Source organism: Maniola jurtina, chromosome Z (genome assembly GCF_905333055.1).
Source record: "Maniola jurtina chromosome Z, ilManJurt1.1, whole genome shotgun sequence".
NCBI lineage: Eukaryota > Metazoa > Arthropoda > Insecta > Lepidoptera > Nymphalidae > Maniola > Maniola jurtina.
In genome coordinates this window covers 16,215,601-16,233,554 of record NC_060058.1, presented here as the reverse complement: position 1 = coordinate 16,233,554, position 17,954 = coordinate 16,215,601, and the positions used below count along the sequence as shown (strand labels likewise).

At 38.0% G+C, this 17,954-nt stretch overlaps 1 protein-coding gene across 1 annotated transcript in view; it reads left to right on the top strand.

The window, feature by feature from the left end:
- Positions 1 to 12,296: 12,296 nt before the first annotated feature.
- The window catches only part of LOC123880633 (cyclic nucleotide-gated cation channel subunit A-like), a 34,230-nt gene continuing 28,572 nt past the window's right edge, over positions 12,297 to 17,954 (top strand). Inside the window, exon 1 of the mRNA XM_045928845.1 lies at positions 12,297 to 12,572. Within this exon, the coding sequence (XP_045784801.1) occupies positions 12,516 to 12,572 (57 nt within the window). The 5' untranslated portion in view covers positions 12,297 to 12,515. The remainder of the gene's footprint in view (positions 12,573 to 17,954) is intronic.

The following is a 17,954-nucleotide window of genomic DNA, read 5'->3' as shown; positions in this document are numbered from 1 at the left end:
CTTCTCTTTCATTGTCCAATGGGATGGAAATCCGACATAGCCGGAGAGAAATCAGGCGCAGTACTGATGGATTTGTGTGCTTCCCAACTTCCCAGCTCCGGGATGATATTGAGACATTCTTGACAAAAGTATTATTTACCCCTTATAGATTTACTAAAAAAGAGTCCTTCTTCTTCTTCTGTCTGACTGAATTGAGCTTCTTCCAAGCTCGGTTCAGTCAGACTTACCAGCGGATAAGATCGCAGTCAAGGGCTAACTTGCTATCGATAAAAAAACTTTTATGTTCGCTTTTTTCTAGGTATCGAGATGGAAAAGTCTTCACTATACCCAGTCCATCCGGTCCTAGACCTGGAACTTCAGGGATGAATTCCCGCGACTTCAAGACCTACCCCAGGAATAAGGCATACCCTAAGAAGATTCTCTCCCCAAAAATTCTCAGCCCTTTACATATGCACCCCAATATAGACAAGATTGAAGAAGGGATCGAGCCCTTTGAGGAGGTAAGTTTTTGGTATTTTGTCTACTAAGTACCTACAACCGTTAAAAATTACCTACGACACCCGTAGCTGACTAAAAGTATTTTTTAATTGAATTTACGCAATCCTACTAATATTATAAACAAGTTTGTATGTATAGATGGATGGATGTATGGATGTTTGTTACTCTTTCACACAAAAACTACTTGACGGATTTGGCTGAAATTTGGAATGGAGATAGATTAAACTCTGGATTAACAAATAGGCTACTTTATATCCCAGAAAATCAATAGTACAAAGCAATATTTCATTTCTCGTTTAAAAAACTGCATTGTAGTATGGGGCTTTGAAAGTAGTTTCGATAGCTGCAAAGTGTCGCTACTAGATGGCGTTAATAGTCGCTTTAGTAGGTTCTAAGTGAACATACATATTATAATATCACCGTTACTGGCAGGTGATGCCGTAGCTTAGTGGTTAGAGCGGCGGGCGCGATCCCAGAAGATGCAGGTTCGATTCCTGATGGTTTTGCAATTTCCGATATGTATTTAAAAATGCACTAATCCTTGTGGTCGTGTCTTGTGCGATGAGCGGTCCTATATTTCCATGGCCATATTTATTTTGTGTAATGCAGTAGGAAATTAACGTAGGGGCTGCGATATAGGTATATAAGATTAGTAAAACACCATACTACTTCCAGGTTAGCCCGCTTCCACCTTAGACTGCATCATCACCTACAACCAGGTGAGATTGCAGTCATGGGCTAACTTGTATCTGAATAAAAAAAGCAGCCAAGTGCGAGTCAGACTTCGGGGGTTCCGTACTCGGGTATTTTTTCCGACATTTTGCTCGATAAATCAAAAACTGTTCCGCACAAAAATAAATAAAAATCTGTTATAGAGTTATGTACATGCAGATGGATTATACGCTACGTTTTATCCCGGAAAATCAATGAGTTCCTTCGGGATCCATCGATTATACCCTACTAGTTGCGGGCATCAGCTAGTAGGGTATAAGTAAGAACACGAACACAACTCCTGTGTCACGTTTGTTAAGTTGAAAACGTACACTGAAGTCTCGGGTTGCTCGTTCAGTTTTCCACATTACCCACTGTCTGTGAACCAGATGTCTGTCATTACCTCCCCCCTCCGGCAAGTTGTCAACCCCCCTCCCTCACCCTACGCCGAGCCGGGGTGAGTGGTCGCCAGTGGAAGCAATGACAAATTGTTGTTTGATGAATTCGCATAAAACGGCTACTTTCGGTCGTAAACTAAAGGAAAATAATAGACAGTAACCTGGATATTGGAACTTGGAAGTGGCGAGAGCCTTAGTGGTTAAGACTTCGGCCTCTTATTCGAAGCGTCTGGGGTTCGAGGTTCTCTTCTAACTTTTCTAAGTTATGTGCGTTATAAGCGACTAAAGGGTAAAGGAAAACATCGTAAGGAAATTTGCATGTTTGTGAGTTCTCCATAATGTTCTCAAAGATGTGTGAAGCCTGCCAATCCGCACTTGGCCAGCATTGTGTTATTACGTAGAGTTGTAGACCGCTAAAAGTTATAATAGTCCGGTCAATTTAAACTCCCGAAACAAAATCTTTGAAAATTATTGTTTAAATTTTGCGCACGGCCATCGATCCGAGCTAAAAGCGCGTGAGCGAGAACATTCGCATAAATTCGCAAAAATTAATGTTGCAAACAAATTCAATGTAACAACAATGTTGTATTCAAACAATGTATTCATTATTCATTGGCTGTGCAATAATGTGGCTGGTTTTGTTTTTAGTTTTTAAACTTCGAGTCAGACTCACTCACCGAGGGTTCCGTACTCGGGTACTTTTCCGCCATTTTGCACGATAAATCAAAAACTATGATGCATAAAAATAAATAAAAATCTGTTTTGAATGTACAGGTAAAGCCCTTTCATATGATACCCTACTTGGTATAGTTATTTATTAGTCCGGTCAATTTATACTAAAAATCAAGAGTGAAATTACATAAATTCCCAACACGCTGAAAATTGGTGAAATCGTTCAAAATACTTTCTTTTTATATAAAAATCAATGTTTGTATGTTTGCGTATAGGTGGCTAAACCGCTGATCAGATTGTTATGAAACTTAATTTTTTTCTAACTGAAAAAGGGATGCAGTGCTTAATGTGGTTGTAAAAAAGTTGAACTGTTTTGTTCTCTGGCATGTACAAATTGCCAAGACCGGTCATGCTCTAATGTTGAATCACCAACAGTGGAGGATCCGTTTGATTCCAACGAGGTGACATGCGATGCATCGCTATTGACGCAATTCACTTGTACCCAGAATAAAGATGAAGATGAAGAAGAAGAATAAGAAGAAGAAGATCAAGAAGAAGAATTTGAAGACTACGAATCAGACGAATAAACTTCACTACTTTGTTCTAGTTTACATCGCTTTTATCTTTTCCAGTCTTTACTAATTTTCGTTATTTTGCAATAGTTTCAAATTAAACAGGACCATAACTGAACCGTGGAATAAGCCTACTGGGGAAACCACGTTAAAAAACATGCTAAGTAAGTGCCTCATAGGTGACGTGGAAACGTGTGCATATTATGACGATTACAACTTTTACAAATTTTTAAATCGTTATATTTCAGAAACGGTGGCTCGTAGGAAAAAAAAGCATTAATACATTTTTACAGAATTTTATGATCTATAGATTTTGTTTGAAGTGTTATATGATAAAACGCGAACAACTCATTTTTTTGACATTTGACCTTGAATTAAAAAAAAATCCACACACGGGAAAGATGGGGAAGTTTCAAATTTTATTTATGATATTATATTTTTAACGATTTCACCAATTTTCAGTTTGTTGGGAATTTATGTAGCATCGAATGTCTAAATTGACCGGGCTATAAATCACATTCAGTGTAATTTCAGTGACAAGTGTTTCTACCGCAAACGAGCTTATAGTTCACTCAAAAAATTCTCACTATTAGGTAAGTTTTTTTAGAAGGATTCTGTCTATAATGTTTCTCTTAGGTCTTTGACTACGCAACAAATATTGGTCATAATGTGAACGATGGTATTATTATTGGTAGGTAAGATAGTTGCGGCAGATTAAATATTATTTTTCGTTAGAATAATGTTTTAGTACATAACGATACGTATGACTTAAGTAGGTATAGAGCACTACAGCACGTAGATCATAGCGTGGGAAAAATCAGCCGTGCAATAATAGACTTGGACTTGCTCAAGTCACTATCGTAAGTAGATACTATTTTTATTTCGTGCGGCCTAAATCCGCAAAAAAGAGGGCTCTCTCCGTCACTCGTTTTATACCATTTCATACAATCGTAGTTCCAATTTCATTTGAATACTAAGCAACCAAAGTCCATGAAATTTTGCAGACATATTGTTATGTGTTCCTTAGGTCCGTGAGTGCAGGTAGATGCTGGAGTTAAGGTGAAGCACATAAAAGTCCAATTTAATAATTCAATTTATTTATGCTATTCATACAGTTGAGCGCCAGGAGGGACTTCGATTAGGGTGATAAATCTGGCTCCCTTCCACACCAAAGATGCTAGCCTCAGACTATCTCAGGGTTCGTTCATACAATGTTGTCTGTCCTTATTTTAAGGTCCCGCGGTAGAAGGGCGTGGCGTTAGGCTATCAACAAATAAAAGACTATTGTAATACGCCACGTATAAATTGCAATGGGCAGTCGTTTATATCGTCTAAGCCTAGCACTTACCCCTTCCATTTGTGCACAACACGATTTCCGAATTAAGATACCAAAAATGAACTTATATCTACATCACAAATTGACCAATATCACATATGCAGGTAGTTGCTGCATCTTTTTAACACTGAACCGCTCACACACGATGTCAATTAGCGAATGCGCTCGTTTCCTATTTTAAATCGACACCTATGCCACATTAAAAGGATAAATTACAAAATATAAAATGTGACTTTTCATGAGTGGGAATCGAACCTGCGACATCCTATCTACTACGCGGCAAGCAGACGGCTGTTCGCCCGCTGCGCTGTGGCTGGTTACTTAGTTGTTAATAAAATCTTTAACGATTACTAGAATCTCATATCAAATATCCCCATCCTCACAAAAAAAAAATATGAGCACTTTTTTTTTTTTTTTTTCAAAATCTTAATACCGCTTCAAGTCCTTAGCGTGCCAAGTACCAATGTCCTTACCGAAGGCATTGTTCAAGCGGTAAACGTTCTCTGATATTTTCTTTGTGATTACCGCCTTTTCAAACTTGGGAGCCAATTTCGACATGAACTTTTGTGTGGCCTTAGATAAGTATTTGGTCCGTTTCCAAACAATATCACCGTCTTTAAAATCGGCTGATCTATGTTTTACATTATAAAATTCCCTACTACGATCATGCGACATCTTCAACCTTTTCTCAACTTCTTTATAAGTTTTATTTCTCGTTTCCATCTGATTTAAAAATAGTTGCTGATCTCTGATCGGTAGTATGTCCCTAATGTCCTTTATATTCTCTAACTGGTTTACAGGTGCAACACTCGTCTCCCTACCAAAAAACAAGTAAGACGGCGTATATCCCGTAACTTCATGAACCGCCGTTCGAATGGCGTGACCTAAATGTCTGAGATGTACATCCCAGTCGAAATGTTTCCCTGATTTTACATATGAGCTTATCATTGTGCCTATTACTCTATTGACCCGTTCCGTAGGGTTGCTTTGTGGGTGATAATTTGGTGTGAACCATAATTTTACATTAAACTTGTCTGCCACCTCTTTGAAGGCTTCCGATGTGAACTGCTTGCCATTGTCACAAATAATAGCTGCCGGCGCCCCGAAGAGCAAGAATTGACTTTCTAGTATCTCACAAATTTTGTCTGCCTTTCCAGTGCGTAAGGGAAATAATAGAGTGAATTTACTAAACCAGCATGTCAAAACTAGTAACATCGTGTTACATTTTCTACTCTTAGGAAACGGTCCCATCAAATCTACGGAGATGATCTGCCATGGCCCGGAAACTTCCCTGTACCGTCCCATTTTCCCAAAAGATGGTTGCTGACATACCTTTACTTTGGCACAAGTTTCACACTTATTCACGTAATCTTTAACATCTCGCAGCAAGTTAGGCCAGTGATAATTTTGTTTGATTTTAAAAAGCGTTTTCCGAACACCAAAATGCCCTGAAGTGGTTGAGTCGTGGGATTCCCTTAAAATGTCTGTTCTTAAACTTTCAGGTACAAATATTTTCCAACGATCGGAAGTCGGGAATTGCTTCAATGGCACCGACTTGAAGAGTAGGCCGTTTTCTACCATCCAGCTTCGATCTTGATCACGCCCAGATTCTATGTCTTTAACCTTGTTTTTGTACCATATATCTTTATGTTTCTCCAAAATCTTGATAGCGTTAACCTCTAACGACCGGGACAAAGCATCGGGGACTACATTACAAGAGCCTGGCCTATGCACCACATCAAAATCAAATTGTTGGAGCTTCATTGCCCACCGAGCTAAACGCCCATGAGGGTCCTTCATTTTGTGCAACCATTGTAACGCACTGTGGTCTGTTACTATCGTAAAGTGAACTCCGTCAATGTATGGCCGAAACTTCTCTATCGCGAAGACCACGCTCAATAGTTCTCTTTCAGATGTAGAGTACTTAACTTCATGCTTATTAAGTTTACGACTCAGATATGCAACTGCTTGGTCCCCGTCATCTGATTTTTGACATAGCACCGCTCCAATTCCATTCTTGGATGCATCACAATGTATGAAAAATGGCTTAGAATAATCTGGACATGCAATAACTGGAGTAGTGGTCAGAAGTGTTTTCAATTGTAGAAACGCCTTGTCCGCTTCCTGTGTCCACTTAAATTTTGAAACCCCTTTTGTTTTAGTTAGCTGGTGCAATGGCGCTGCTATTTCAGAGAAGTCCTTTACAAATCTGCGATACCAACTCGCCAATCCGATAAACCTTTTAAGTTCCCTAATGTTTTTCGGTTTGGCAAAGTTTAGGATAGCGCAAACTTTATCCGGGTCCGTCCTTAACCCCTCCCTATCAATAATATATCCTAAATATTTCAACGAAGATCTGGCAAACTGACATTTTTCCATATTTACAGTCAGGTTGGCCTTTTTAAGGACACCCGTAACCCAACGCAGTAAATTTAAATGCTCTTCAAAGGATGACGAACATACTACTATATCATCTAGATATGCCCACACATTTTCATGTTTAGATTGAAACAACATGTCCATTAGTCTTTGCTGTGACTGCGAGGCATTGACCAAGCCAAATGGCATGACCTTAAATTGGAACAATCCCCTACCTGGTATTGCAAACGCTGTTTTCGGCTTGCTAGAATCATCTAATGGCACCTGCCAAAAGGCAGCCTTTAAATCTATCGTACTCAAATACCTAGCATTACGTAGACTGTCCAAGATGGAAGACACGCGAGGCAAAGGGTATGTATCTCTCTTGGTGACCTTGTTGAGTTGTCTGCTGTCCAAACATAACCTATTGCTACCATTAGCTTTCTTTACTATGAGGACAGGTGAACACCATGAGCTGAACGAAGGTTCTACAACATCTTTTTCAAGCATATCATCTAATTCTTTTTCAATTTGTTGCCTTATGACTGGTGAGAAATTGTATGGCTTTTGATAGATAGCTTTATTCTCACCCGTATCAATATTGTGTTTGATTATATGTGTTCTGCCTAGTCCTTCACCTATAGAGTTCTTCATTTCATCAATCACTTTTAGAAGTTCATCGTGCTGAAACTCATCTAGGTCATCTTGTGATATTAGCGTATTACCCTTATTCATATTGATGGCATTTATTTCGCCCTCTTTAAGCATAATGTCACTTTTGAACTGAAACGTGATGCCAAATAAATCAAAGAAGTCCTTTCCCAATAGTATATTTTGCACTAGCCCAGGCATAACCAGCATTGACATTACATGAGACTGACCATCAAAATTGACCGGAACATCGAAGAAATCCAATATTGTATGTTTGGTACCATCCGCAGTCGAGATATAGTTTATGGTAGTGTTTTTATGGTATGACTTTAATCCCAATATTCTTAAGATCTCTGCAAATTTCGGATTGATTACTGTTGTATTGGCCCCAGAATCTAAGAGGCCCATACATTTATATTCTAGGATGCTCAACAACACATATGATCTGTTGTCATTTTCTTTAGACAGCGTGAGGTGACCTAATTCCTTAAAGCCGAACATGTTACTAACTACGCCTAACCAATCCTGCCATTCTTTACTATTTCTACTTAGGGGAAAGTTCACTTGGCAGGTTTCTTGCTTTCCCCGACCTCGTTTTCCTTACAAGAGCAGTCTTTTGAGGTTATTCCAAACCGCCCACATCTATAGCAAAACAGACGTTGTTTTGGAATTGTGCATGACCGAAATAGATGACCTGTTTCTCTACAGTTCCAGCAACGTTTCTTATTTCCCTCAACCATGCTATTTTTAATTGCCAAAATAGTGGTGTCCGCCATCTTTACCTCCTTCACTTCTTCCGCTTTATAAGCGAGGTCAGGTTCTAAAGTGTTCTTTCGTGATTTTGGTTCTTCAAATTTTTCACAGCTTATCTTTGTTCTTTCCAGCACTCTAAGTACATTTATTAAGTCTCCCATTGAGGAGAAGTGATCTCTGCACATGGCCCTTTGAAAGTAAGGCTGTAGATTTTTTAAAATGATTGTGATCTTCCTTTGTTCTGAAATTCTTTCCGGTAACCTGTTGAACATATTTTGCATTATCGATATATAAATTATAGCAGACTCATTTCTTCCTTGAGTTCTAGCCTTAATTTCGTCCAATAATTCTTCCTGGTAACATGGAGGCTCAAACGTTCTCTTTAGCAATAACGTCAGTTCTTCCCAGCTCAGAATATTCTCCCTATTGGCTCTATACCAAATCAATGCGTCACCTTCGAAGAAGTCTATCGCGTACTGCCATAAGTCCCTATCCGAAGCATTTCTAGCATCTTTAAGCTCATTTACCCTTTCGATAAATGCATTCACACTGATTTTATTATTATTTCCTGAAAATTTTACTCCCCACTGATTAATAGGAACTAGTTTACGTTTACGATCCTCATATTCAGTAACTGTCGATGAGCGAACAAGTTTGTTAGACCTAATGGTTGTGGCAAGTAGTTTTGATGTTTCCAGCTTATCTTCAAAGTTTACCGATCTATCAGCTTCATCATCCTGCCTACTAGTGTCCCTTGAGTGCTGACCGGCTTGTGACTCTTTCTCTAATTTCCTTATAATTGTCTCCCCAGCTGTACCTAAAGTCTCCTGTAAAATTCGCTTATCATCTGAGGTAAGATTTCCTTCTTCTTCAACTTTATCATCCTGTTCTTCTAGCTGCGCTAATAAATTATCGATTTTAATTCTATAGCTTTCTCTCCGTTCTGTGGCTTTATCTGAATCCGGGACTATAAAATCTATTCTATTTTTAACATGATATAATCTTGAAACTAAGCGCCTAAATAAATTTCTATCCGGCTTTTCTGTAATTTCTGAAATGTAACTTGTCAAAGTTTCGATCTTTGACTTACAGACGTCTAACTCACCCGTAGGATTCTCAAAGCTTTGTTTTGGGGCTTTAATCTGATATGAGTAGTCACCTTTTTCTTCCGAGGACATTAATTCCTTTAATAACTTTTTCAAAATCGGGACAACGCTCTTAATATAAACCCCTCGACTCGCAAGTTCGAATTCCAGCTCATCTTTTAGTAAAAAGTTTACATCCATTTTAATAGTATCTTAGTAAGTAGATCTTAGTAAGTTAGTAAGGTGATCACGTATGACAAATAAAATGACTTATGAGTAGCTGTTATAGCCTATTTCAATTAAAAATGTCAATACTAGTTACTTAATATAAAACATTCCACAAGTGTATTACCAATAATTCAGAAATCCATTAAGTATTACTTCCTATGAAGTACCACACCTAAGACTTAATTATTCTTCTTATAATACTAGGTGCGTATTTATTTCTCTAAAACTTCATTAAGCGATCGATAATTCATGAAACCAAATCAATTATATACAGTACAATTATTTATCATCTATAATAAACTAACACAATACAAGCAATAACATATACGCGATACAGACATTCATAATTTACATGCAATACCTACAAACATTCATAATTTACCATTAACTAACACAAAAATCACATAAGCTAAGTCAGATAATTTTATCTACTAAAATAAAATTATTAAGACTTAGCGTGTAACATGCCTTATATTACCAACCTAAATACCTATTAATTCTTGTTACGTTTACCTACTTCTATTGTGTTGACAAGGTGGGTAACGAGCCTAGGCAAAATACCATTTCATTTGGATAAATAGCTAGTAAACTGTAGGTAGACAAAGTATGTATTTCAATAGCTATTATCTAAGTATCATGCGGGTTACACAAACTTATTGTGTAGGTAGGTAAGTGTCCATTGGCCGACGGGTGCATGACATTATTCTATAATAGCCTTATTGAATCTTTACACTGACTAACGAACTTATGGAATAACTATTGTTCACCTTTATTTCACTGTAAATCTATCACAATCACAATGTTATTATTTTACGTGGGCGCCATATGTTATGTGTTCCTTAGGTCCGTGAGTGCAGGTAGATGCTGGAGTTAAGGTGAAGCACATAAAAGTCCAATTTAATAATTCAATTTATTTATGCTATTCATACAGTTGAGCGCCAGGAGGGACTTCGATTAGGGTGATAAATCAGGCTCCCTTCCACACCAAAGATGCTAGCCTCAGACTATCTCAGGGTTCGTTCATACAATGTTGTCTGTCCTTATTTTAAGGTCCCGCGGTAGAAGGGCGTGGCGTTAGGCTATCAACAAATAAAAGACTATTGTAATACGCCACGTATAAATTGCAATGGGCAGTCGTTTATATCGTCTAAGCCTAGCACTTACCCCTTCCATTTGTGCACAACACGATTTCCGAATTAAGATACCAAAAATGAACTTATATCTACATCACAAATTGACCAATATCACATATGCAGGTAGTTGCTGCATCTTTTTAACACTGAACCGCTCACACACGATGTCAATTAGCGAATGCGCTCGTTTCCTATTTTAAATCGACACCTATGCCACATTAAAAGGATAAATTACAAAATATAAAATGTGACTTTTCATGAGTGGGAATCGAACCTGCGACATCCTATCTACTACGCGGCAAGCAGACGGCTGTTCGCCCGCTGCGCTGTGGCTGGTTACTTAGTTGTTAATAAAATCTTTAACGATTACTAGAATCTCATATCAATATTCTAGAAACTAATATCTATGTCTGTGGTTTTCCAGATTTCTGTTAAAATATTCGGTTTCAAAGTTACGCGGTCTTAAAATTTTCATACAAATCTTTGAGCCCCTGAAATTTTAAAACTACATATTTTTAGAAAAATCTAAAACACCACAGACACAGATATTATTTTCTAGAATATGTCTGCAAAATTTCATGGACTTTGGTTGCTTAATATTCAAATGAAATTGGAACTACGATTGTATGAAATGGTATGAAACGAGTGACGGAGAGAGCCCTGTTATGTAGCCGTTGTTACGTTAGGGTGACTAGCGTGGAAATGCAGCCAGTATTCTTGGCACCATTTTACACGGGCATGTTTTGTACATTAATTAGATAAGTTTTATTGAAACATTTTCAATACAAAAAGAAGGTAAAGAAAAACGCCAAAATAACATCCCTTAATTATAAAAGTTGATCAACCTAATGCGTTTAGAGCTTTTTAGAGGCTCCATACACGTCCATTAGACGTACACAGACACGCGCTGTCGTATCAGCTTTTACAGCTCATTGGAATCGGGTCAGTAAGTCAAAGCGATTCACTCGCTTTGCCCACTCTCGACTCTTGGGCTGAGATCTATAGAGCGCACTTTGACTTTGACTTAAGACACTGTTAAAGCGAGACAGCGTTATACCGCTTGCATAAATCTGTCTCATTTTAACTGAAACAAAGTCAAAGTCAAAGTGCGCTCTATCTCAGCCTTTTGACTTAGCTCTGACTTAAAACACTTTTAAAACGAAACAGCGGTATATCGCTCATATAAATCTGTCTCTTTTTAACTGAAACTTAAGTCTGAGCAAAGACAACTTGTGCTGTAGATCTCAGCCTTAATCCCACAACACAAGCCGACAAGTCGCGTGTTGCAGACCACAAGACTGCAGAATAAGGAGAGACACAGTACTCTGACCTTTTATCTCGTGGTAAATACTGCCTTGACTCTGCCATATAGGTCCCGGAATTTCTGGGGTCATCTCGGGTCCCTCTCTTACCACATGATTACCGAACCTCTGGTAGGTAATAACGTACTCCTTACTCTGTGACAAAACTGTACCTTTTTCTAAATTTTCATGCAAGTACTGCCAAAATCCTTAGCAAAAAACATACCTACTTCCAATGAAAATTTTCCTGAAAATTATTTTTGTCGTGTCTGAAAGCTCCTTGGGAGTCCATTTCTCCGAACCGTTATTTGCAAGTGCTGTGTTGTCAATATGAAGGACAGAATGGTCGCGCGCGTTTTTATTTTACCGACTACGGCAAATCCAAAAGATTATATATAGGTATGTATATGAATAAAAAACATTGTTGTCGGAGGAATCTACTTACCTAACCGCTTTACGATCTGCAACAGGTCACATGCGACGTGCCGTATTATTGGGCTATGACACAAAGTTAGTACACAAGTTTAAGTTCAGCTCATTGCCTCATTTATGTTTTAGACTGCATCATAGGCAGTCGTACGTATCACTAGCATCCTCATCCCAACTCATTTTAACTTAAGACTCCGCGAGAGATGGGCGGTTAGTGAAGTACTCGCATAGACTTATATACCCTATCAGTTTATTTAGTGGGTGTCTTAATTGAAGTGGCAAAGCGGTGTCGTGACACGAACTCCTTACAATTACTGATACAGATCTCTAATTAATCGCAGCTGATTGCTTTTTTTTTGAACTGCAATGTGAACTTTCGCGGTCGCTAAAATGAGTCCAGTGTTCGCGATTCATAATAATTGCCAGCTCAGGAGCTCTATGGGACAGGTGAGTCGAAGTATTGAAAATCATCACCATCAACATGATCATCAATAGGAATGGTTCCTATGTCAAAAATAAATTGTTTCTCAGTGATTGTTACATAGAGTGTCCTCCAAAATACGTAAAATTCACGACTTTTGCAAGTTTGAAGTGTAACAAGTGTAAATTAAAAATTTATAACACCCCCGACGATCCAAAGTATTTGAGTTTTCCAAAACATCATTTTCAAATAAATAATTATGTATTTAGGCAACGTCCATCTTGACAGCTTGACATTTGTCTATTGACATAATATTATGAACCTAACGGTTATCTAACCTACTTTTCTACAAGAAAACTAGAAAAGAGCTGATAACTCTTAAACGGCTGAACCAATTTTTTTAGATTATAGCTAAGAACACTCTCGATCAAGCCACCTTTCAAACAAAAAAAACTAAACTAAAATCGGTTCATTCGTTTAGGCGCTACGATGCCACAGACAGATACACAGATACACAGATACACAGATACACAGACACACAGATACACAGATACACACGTCAAACTTATAACACCCCTCTTTTTGGGTCGGGGGTTAAAAAACATTTTGAATTATCGATAAAAAATACGTCACGTATTGTGACGTCACATTTCACAGAAGCTCGCATACTAAGCGCGTGTTTTGACGTTTGATAAAAAGTTACTGATTTGACTAGTTAGACGTACCCTACTCATCGCCAGCCCACAGCACGGGTAAGGGTAAGAAGGGCCTGCCATACTCCTACATAAGGGCCTGTTTAGCAAAATTCATACACCTTTGAGAACTATAGAGAACTCTTAGACATGCAGGTTTCCTCGCGATGTTTTCCTTCACCGTTAAAGCAACTGATATATTTTAATTGCTTAAAATACACATAACACCTAAGAGTCAAAGTTAAATGAGAGAGATGCTCGCACTTACTCCGATTTTGCAGAACCGTTTTTTCTAAAGTCGCGTCGCATTAAAAGTTTTTTTAATTTTACTTTGACGTTATTTTGTTTCGACTCTCAAATACTATCGAAATTGGTGAGAAATAAAATATACTTATACTGAGGGTACAGTCAATTAGTCAGTCAGTTTTTCCTTTTATATATGTACTTACTTATTATATTTAGATACAGTAATTTACCCGAGAATTTCGTTCTGCTACGATTTTCAAAGCATAATCTCTATGCGCATCGTTTCTTTCGAATTCGTAGATAGCTCGTAGCCCGTAGCCCCAGAGATTTCAAAATTGTGCATTGAATTCCTCATTGCAATCGTGGACTTTACGTATTTTACAAGACCCTTAACCCCCGACCCAAAAAGAGGGGTGTTATAAGTTTGATGTGTGTATCTGTGTGTCTGTGTATCTGTGTATCTGTCTGTGGCACCGTAGCGCCTAAACTAATGAACCGATTTTAATATAGTTTTTTTGTTTGAAAAGTGACTTGATCAAAAGTGTTCTTAGCTATAATCCAAGAAAATCGGGTCAGCCGTTTGAAAGTTATCAGCTCTTTTCTAGTTACTGTAACCTTCACTTGTCGGGGGTGTTGTAAATTTTTAATTTACACTTGTTGACATTTAGAATTTAAAAAAAATATTCGATTTTTTCCACTTCTTTTCACACCACACAAAAATGCTCTTTCCTATACATTACATTTCTGTTTTGTTGCTTTTTAAGCCTTGAGATCACAATAGCAATGAAAATTACGGTGATCATTTATCCTTGCTTATGATTCATCGTCTCAAGGCTTGTTCTGTAGCTGGTAGCTGTAGCTTATATTTACTCTAAGGTTTGCACGGAAGGTCTGTTTGCGGAGCTATTAAGCTGTGAGTATAAGGTCAGGCGCATATTATCAGAATCTAGACGAATTTGAATTGTGGATTTTGGTGTTTTAACAATCATGTGTGATTTCTTTGTAAAGCCTATCCATCTCCACGATGCAAATATTTCTTAAAAAAAAAAAAATTTTAGCCATGTCTATCATGACTAATATTACCCTTTCCCCTCCAACTAAGCGAAAAGCTTTTGTTAGGAGTAGGTACGACAATAGTGCAGCAGGAGGACTTCGAACAAAATCCTCTCTGCATCAAATAGATGACTTGCATTTAGGTTTAAAAAAAATCCTGTAAGAATTCTTTGATTCTCGGGTATAAAAAGTAGCCTGTGTCCTTTCCCAGGATGCAAGCTATTTTTGTACCTCGCTTAAATCGGTAAAACAGATGGGTGTTTGAAATCGCGCGGGAACTCTTTGATTTTCCGGGCCAAAAGGTAGCCTATGTCCAACTATTTCTGAACTGAATTTCGTCAAAATCAGTTAATTGGAAGGCAGTAAAAAGCTAACAGACAGACAGACACATTCGCATTTTGTTATATTAAAAGTATGGATCGTCTGCCCGACACCTTGCGGGACCATTAAGTGTACATCCAATTCGACGAAATTCTAATGAGGTCTAGGACATATTATATTACGTATGAGCAGAGTGCCTTCCGGCGCACATGAGATATTTTTCTGACGAGAATTTCTGATAATATGTGGCTGGCGTAATACCCGCTCTCCTCCTTCCGTGGAGGTTATTTCGTTAAGTAGGCGCTATCGATTTGTTTAGTAATTAACGGGAAGAGCCTGGGACATCGGTTTAGACTCCCGGCAAGGGCTATATAATTTTTTTCTTTCCGTGATCTGGTGTAAGATTTTGTACGTTTTCCTATAACCTGGTTGGACGGAAATCTGACACGACCGGAGAGAGGTCAGGCGCAGGACCGAAGACTTTACGTGCTCTCCGAGGCACGGGGGTGAAAAGCTGACTTCGGACTTGTACTGAGAATTTCTTAACAGAAAAATCCAATAAGTATCTGAATTTGGCCTTACCTCGTCATCCGCAGTCAAACATGCTAATCAATGAGGCGATTCTTAATTATTTGCACAGCAGCCAGCATAATAGTAGAGTACGTTTTTAAGTACGAGTAAAATATAATGCATGCATAATAGGTTAGTAGTAGCACGCGTTTAGTATGCGAGTTTCTATGAAATACTGGCATGTGACGTCACAATGACGTGCCTTTTTAGTTTAACTAATAATTTAAAATGGTTATTACACTTAAATGCAACAAAGGGCGTGGATTTCACGTATTTTGGAAGACCCTCTAATTTATAATCACTGAGAAATAATTTATTTTGGAAATACCGTATTAGGAAGGCTATCTAAACACTTTTTCCTTCCGTGGAGGTTATTTCGTCAACCATGAAGTAGACACTATCGATTTGTTGTGTCGTAAACGGGAAGAGCATTTCATTAATTTGTTTTTGTTAATGTGTATGTATAGTTCGCGACAGGTTGCGATGGCAATCGAGGTATGAGGCGGGGGAACGCCTTCACACCCGCACGAAACTCGGGTGCTGTGCGGGTGTGCGGGGCGTCCCCACTCCGGTTGTGATCTCGACCTATACTACTCTACTTCACTACTACTACTAATTTATTTATTTGCTGTATCAGCAAATAAATAAATTGATTGATTGATTGATTACTACTATACTATACTCTACTACTATACTACAATCCTACTACACACTACAGGTATATGTAAAAGTTATAGTGGCTTTGCTCGTTCAATATTATTAGCTTGTCAGCCTCGTTGGTCTAGGGATTAGCATGTTCGACTGCAGACGTCGAGGTCTTAGGTTAGATTCCATTTTAGTTATGTAAATAATAGACTGAGATACTTTTCATAAACAGTCCAACTTGACCCTATTGTACTATATTTCAGCGTTTATAGTTAGTTTTTATATAGGTTCTGGACAATTGGATGTCTCACTAAACAAGAATAATGTTCTGGTACATAATGAATGCGGTTTAATAGCTCAACGAAGGAACGCTCGGTGCCGGCTCTAAACTGCACGTCACTGAAACACGTGCACCCGATGTACCCTTGACCTGCTCCTTACACTTCGTCCGGAGAGAGTATTCAGGAGGGTTATATTTATTTATTTATTAGGAAAACAAACAACTTAGTTATATAAAAAAAAGCTAATACAAATAAGCTATTGCATAGGCCAGTTCAGTTTCCACCGTTTAATTAATACAAAGAATCTTAAGTGGGAGTTCATTAAAAAATTCTAATAAGTAACAGAAATACAAAAACTACCTACTAGAGTTATATCTAAATATACAAGTGTAAATTAAAAAATTATAACACCCCCGACAAGTGAAGGTTACAGTAATAACTTGAAAAGAGCTGATAACTTTCAAACGGCTGAACCGATTTTCTTGGATTATGGCTAAGAACACTCTCGATCAAGCCACCTTTCAAACAAAAAAAACTAAATTAAAATCGGTTCATTCGTTTAGGCGCTACGATGCCACAGACAGATACACAGATACACACGTCAAACTTATAACACCCCTCTTTTTGGGTCTGGGGTTAATAAAAGGAAAAGCTAGTTGACTGACTGCTACGCACAGCTCAAACCACTGGATGGATTATGCTGAAATTAGGCCTGGAGATAGCTGTTATATTATGATGTATACATCCACTAAAATAGGATTTTTGAAAATTCGACCCCTAAGGGAATAAAACAGGGGTTAGAATTCAGTGGACGAAGTTGCGGGCATAAGATAGTTCATATTATAATAATAACGTTACGGAGAGAACGTACAAGTAAAATCAAGATTTTAGATCCAGCGCGCTGGGCTTTTATCTCAATTATTTGCTTGTAGATTCTCTCGTAGCTTTGATAGGTACTTAGCTCTTGTAAATATTTTGTGTTTTTTCGCTATTAGACAGTGGTTTAACATGCATAAATTGATAGTATTGTGACTCTATAACCGAAAGTTTCCTCGTACTATTACGAGGAAACTGTCGGTTTGATCCTGAATCGACGATATGTCAAATTTTAGGTTATGGTTACGTAAAATCAAAAAAAAAATGCGGCTACTTTAGGGCTGCCTGCCTCAAATGTACTAACAATTCCCGCCTGCCAGTGATGTCGAAGGCTTGACGTTTTGTTAGAGGTTCCCTAACTGTCGTGAATTGTAGTTGTGGTCAATATTTTGGCCTTATGGCCTATGGTTACATCAACAAAAAAAAAAAAATTAAAATGCGTTTAAATTTTCAAAGTAGGATAACTAATACCAAGTCCAAGTGGGGTATCATATGAAAGGGCTTTACCTGCATATTCTAAACAGATTTTTGTTTATTTTTATGCATAATAGTTTTTGATTTTATCGTGCTAAATGTCGAAAGAAATACCCGAGTACGGACCCTTGGTGCGCGAGTCTGACTCGTGCGCTACTCTGACTCGCACTTGGCCGGATTTTCATATTATATGTATAGGTTAATGAGGTTAGTATGGCTGTTCAAAAGTGATTGAACGCAACCTCTGACA